The 5,402-nt window shown below is 38.6% G+C and overlaps 1 protein-coding gene across 2 annotated transcripts in view; it reads left to right on the top strand.

The window, feature by feature from the left end:
* The first annotated feature begins 223 nt into the window (after nucleotides 1-223).
* Nucleotides 224-5,402, top strand: part of LOC137980279 (matrix metalloproteinase-16-like) — a 16,180-nt gene continuing 11,001 nt past the window's right edge. The window contains exons 1-3 of one of the 2 annotated variants that reach the window (XM_068827675.1): nucleotides 224-539; nucleotides 2,801-3,037; nucleotides 3,967-4,216. In XM_068827675.1, the coding sequence (XP_068683776.1) occupies nucleotides 393-539; nucleotides 2,801-3,037; nucleotides 3,967-4,216 (634 nt within the window). In that variant the 5' untranslated portion in view covers nucleotides 224-392. The remainder of the gene's footprint in view (nucleotides 540-2,800; nucleotides 3,038-3,966; nucleotides 4,217-5,402) is intronic. The other variant, XM_068827676.1, reaches the window with a different exon arrangement.

The following is a 5,402-nucleotide window of genomic DNA, read 5'->3' on the forward strand; positions in this document are numbered from 1 at the left end:
TTAAAAAATGTACCTCGTTGTAAAAAATGATATCATCGAGTAATAGCTTATTTCCATCCGTTACGAAGCAATCTCTGTGCACTGAAAGTCAAAATTAGAGGTTTTGAAGATCTGCATCCTGACTGTGAAAGTCTGCTCCGTGACGAAACAGGACATGACACTGTATCTAATCTGGTATGTTATCAAAATCATCACCTCACGTAGCTCCCTGAATAGTCATCATATTTCCGTGAATTTCAAAATTTTGTAAGTGCTTTATATTTCACAGCTACACACTTTCAGAAATCATTTGATCTGTTAGCCATTCGTACCGGAGTGACAAGCAGCTGTACTGCTTGACCGTTTGGAAATTATCTCGGTCGAGATTTTGCTCTTTTTTTAAGACTGAGAAGATGAAAGCTCAGCACAGCTCTATTATCTTGTTTGTGACATTTTCTATGTTTTGCTTGTTGTCCAACGACAGTTTCGCTTTACCTCTTGGCACGAGTGAGAATCCGACCCCAGAAGAAATTGCAGACGTCACTATAGGAGATGTGGAGGTATGTTCAAATGTGATGAGTAAATTGTGTCCTGTTAAATTGAGATTTAAAGAGAAATGAGCTCTACACGAACAGATGGCGTTCTCTTTAGTGTTTGATCTTTGTGGTACCAAGGAAGGTTTATTTGACTTGCGTTCATTCGACATTGAAAACAAGAAAGAAAAAATTGGAAGCAGTCTGTTTATTGCTTTTTAATTCAGTACGGTTAAGGAAAAACCACGGAATCCTTAAAGTTTTCTCTGAGCACAGCAGCAGCCGCCCTGGTATGAATGAATGAATGAATGATTTGTTTATTTTAACCCCTCGCAGTCAAGACTGAATTACAGGTTGTGGTCAAGAACAGCTGCGTATATAATAAACATAATTATTACAATTTGTACTATGGATATATAAAATATATCGAATTTTGATTAATTACTAAATACATAGTACGAATATTTATAAGTGACGAAATTCCTAAATCGAATTGTGTTGTATGGCACTTTCGCCTCACTTTTATGTCGCAGATTATATGGCTTATCCAGCCTCATAGCACAGTTATGTTTTATAATATTACAAAGTGGGTTATTGGTTGGATGCTGTCAATGAACCTACGACAAGCATCGGCTCGTCGGGAAACCAATGTAGTTAAATTGGATCCTTTTAGCGCGACATCATAGTAGAAGCAACCGAATGAAAGCCGCTGGTTTCATTCCAGCGAATGAAGCAACCGAATGAAAGCCTCTGGTGTCACGTTTAGGTCACTAACCCGTGCCAAAGGAAGTTTTACGTTTCATGTCCGGGCTGCACTCATGTTTCGTAGAATGGTGCAGCTGAAAACACGTATCACACACACACACGCAATTGGTTCCCTTTCTCACAACACTCCGTGTCCTGAGCTAGAAGTTATTCATCTGAAGGAAATACAAGACAAAAAGCCAAGCGTTTATCGAAGAGAGAGTTGTTTTCAATAGTTCGAAATAATTGTTTACTAGTCGGCACAGGGTCGTGCCTCTTAGGTAAACGTAAACACACTGAAGACAAATACATCCACGCACGTGAACATAAACCACCCACCCACACCTACAAACTAAAAACCAAAATTAAACACTTTCTAGACGTTGAGAGGAACTACATAAAATTTCAAATTTTGTCTTAAAATACATATAACTGGCTCAGAAAGAGACAAACTTATTAATAATTTTGAGTGATATTTCCTTTGAATTCTTTATGAGAGGATTTCATACTTAATTCCATTGAGTTCCAGACTTTGAGACCTTGAAATCTAATATGACACTTTTCATGATTGGTTCTCACTTTCGGTACAGATTTTGTATTGCATGCAGTCATGGGACAGATTCACTGTGATAAAGAATTCGAGGGGAGCCGACCATCAGTAGTCACGGTTATGCATGTTAATGATAACTTTCAGATGCATTTTGAATAAAGGAAAACAGAAGAAACGAAATCTCCCTTCTTCACGAATTGCGATTTCCTTAGTTTTCTTACGCTCATCCGGTGTCTGCAGCGATGTTATATCTTTTGCGGTCCAATATGGGAATCATTTGCAGTCCTAAGATCGATTTTCGGGGACTCTCGTACAACAATTCAGTTGCAGAGCAATCAAGTAGCTTCAATGATGGACAAAGGGAATTACGACCTTTCTAATATTCCATTAACTTATGCTCTTTTTGCTATCAGTGCCCCCTTTCATTCCCCACCCTACACAATGTTGTTCAGGAGGAAGCGCAAATAACACAAAAATTTGGTTTATCAACGGAGTTGATAATGTAAATTGGTCACCGTACAGAGATTCTAAAAGCTGACGTTTCGAGCGTTAGCCCTTCGTCAGAGCGAATCCTTGTCTTACCTCTTCTTTGGAGGAGGGAAGCAAGGCCCTGATGATAGAATTCACTTTTTGAAAATAGCTTTCTTTAGTCGGGCAAGAGAAATAAAAACCTCTCATCAGTTTTGTTAAGGATTATGGAGGCTAGAGATTGAATCATATGTCTTCCACTCCTTCACGCGTTCATCATAACTGTGCGTGCGCACGCTAAATCATAAACCAAATTTACACAGATTGCCCAAGAATGGCCTAAGTTACTGGTCACAATGGATCCGAGCGAAGAAACGCGGACCCAAAATTACCCCCACCGTACATCTTTTCCGCTGACTGGTAGCTTCTATACTAAAGACTCGCTGATTGTTTGAAAGCTCCCTATACAGTACACTACAGTTATTTTATTAGCTGATGTTATTTCCTGGTCATTTTACATCTTAAGAAATGGATGATAAAGTACAGGTACAAGGAACCTGGAAGTACATTTGATGATATGGCTGATCAGCTACGTACGCTCCAGTACAGAGCAGGCATTAAGGAAACGGGAGTGCTGGATGACGCCACCAAATGGTTGATTATAACTCCTCGATGTGGAGTGCCCACGAACATCACATTGCTTTATGGTGCATCAAGGAGAAAAAAACGTTTTACTTTACAGGGATCTTATTGGAGGAAAACGGTAGGCTAGATTTCCTTCCTTCTTAAATGACGTAAAAGACAGATAAATTAACAGCATCCACATCATTGTCCAAAGTTATCTTCTGAGAGCTGAAATTTACTCCGATTGTAGAGTATTGCTTAACACCAAAGTGTCTAGTACTTTATTCCAAGCTAACGAAGGACAACGTCAAAAATAACACAGCACAACATTTTTGTTAATGATCTGGCAAATTCAAATGCTTTACTTTTGAAGAGGCAAACAAAAGATTTTTAAAACTTATGTAATTAAATCAACCTTCGCCTCATTGCGTTAGCTCTTCTTTCTATTACGCACATTTTCTTACAACAGCAATCCGCTATTTCCTTGTGTTAATTAATATGCGTACTTCTTTTGGTTTTAACATGTTCAAGTTTTTCTAACACCCTTCGTTACTGTTAAAGACTTGAGGAAATCAGATTGCAGAGTTCGTGATGGAGTGGTTTTTCAATTAACTGTCGATCGCGATTCGTACACCGCTTTGTGATTGACCTTAAATACTGTGGGACAATTGAATTTTTAGTGCTTTGAACAAGCTAGACATTTTTGCAAAGAATTCTGATTTGTTGATAGCACTGTTTCAGCAGTTGGTCTGATTGACTAGAGTTGTCGTCAAGTCCTCTTGTATGCTTATTAGTTTTTAACGAAAAAAGGACAGAATTGGACGCCTTCCTTATTTTTTTTTTGTGTCATTTACGGTTTTACGGCAAAAATTGGCTAAATCAAGCAGATCCATTTAAAACAATTTTACATTTGTCACACCACCTCTTAATGACTTGCTTGTTTAAAGTGAAACTAAGGCAAAGTTGGTGCTGCTCCTTTCGAACGGTGGACGAGAAATTCGCCCCCATATATCGACGTATGAATGGTACAAAGATAATAAATGATATTTGTATCTCTAACCTATTTAGAGTTTGACCTACCGATTCATGTCCAGTACATCGGATCTTCCAGAGAACGTTCAAAGAGATGTTATCAGAAAAATGATAAAAAAGTGGGAGGAAGTCAGCCGCTTGACCATACGAGAAGCAGACCAGTCACTGCCTAATGATGACGTCGATATATTAATTTCATTTAGTAGAAGATATCATGGTGATCCATACCCATTTGATGGTGAAGGCGGAACGCTTGCGCATGCGTACTACCCTCACGACAACAGAGGTAAGCGTAAAAGGTCTCTTATACAACAAAAAACTAAAGAGAAACGCATCCCATGAGCTGACACGAGGGTAGGTATAAAGAAAAATGCTTAGAGCGTTCATGCAAGACCAGTTTTGACAGGTATAAGCAGAGCAAGTTCCGGAACGTGCAAATGGGATTTGCTCAAGCACTGTTTACAATAGCAAGCACAAAATTAAGATAGTGTATATGTTACAGGTTGACTTAAAATTCAGGTTAATTTAATTTCAACCTAGGTTGAGTTTTTTCAACCTAGGTAAATTTTTTTCAACCTAGGTTATTATAAACGGTCTAAATAAAGGGTTTTCCTTCATTGGGGGATGTAATTTAAAAATTTTTTAGGGGGGAATAAAAAAGAAAACACCCTTCTCCACCTTTCCCTTGTTTTCCGTTCTTCTTCCACTTACCGTCTCTAGTAGCAACGGACTGTGCCACTTACCTTGAGCTACCACAACATACCATGCCTCTCCAATTATTCGAACTCTCGCACCATAGGACATCTTAGATTACTTCTTCTCTGCATTAACCGCTAAGCCATCGAATTAGCAACTGAACTCGCCTACATGTTTTTCTACTAATGGGTTTAAGCCATTTCCAAGCCTTCACGACAACCACCATTTCGCACATGCGTAAATCACATAACGTGAGACTTAAGAAAAGTTTCAGCTCATCCACACAGTTAAAAGGCCGCCGATGGAACTTTATGAAGAAGTTAAAGGGTGGCTAAATTTATCTGAAGAAGAATGAAAACGCTCCGAGTCTCCAGTGCAACAAAAGCAAAAATTGGTGCAAGAGGTAGCTCTTGATTCTGAAGGACAAATAGTCAGAGATTGTACCAAGTTTATTTACGTCGCTATGAAAAAATACACCAGGAACAAGGCATCATTTCTAGTCATGATAACAAACAGATTTTCGCCGCAAAAACAGCGTTCCCACAGTGGAAAAAGATGGTGGTACGGGCAAATAGAACAACAAAAGATAACCTTTGCAGTTAAATCAAAGAAAAGAACTCGTCTCCATCAACTTGGAGAAACCGCTTGTAAAAAAAGCATAACCATTCACAGAACAATTTCGGGGGTGGAAGCGGAATAATGAATAATGAATAATGGATAATGCATTAAAAAAGAACATGAATAAGGAATATTTAGTGCTCGAACATTTGAAATAA

Source organism: Montipora foliosa, chromosome 12 (assembly GCF_036669935.1).
Source record: "Montipora foliosa isolate CH-2021 chromosome 12, ASM3666993v2, whole genome shotgun sequence".
Lineage (NCBI taxonomy): Eukaryota > Metazoa > Cnidaria > Anthozoa > Scleractinia > Acroporidae > Montipora > Montipora foliosa.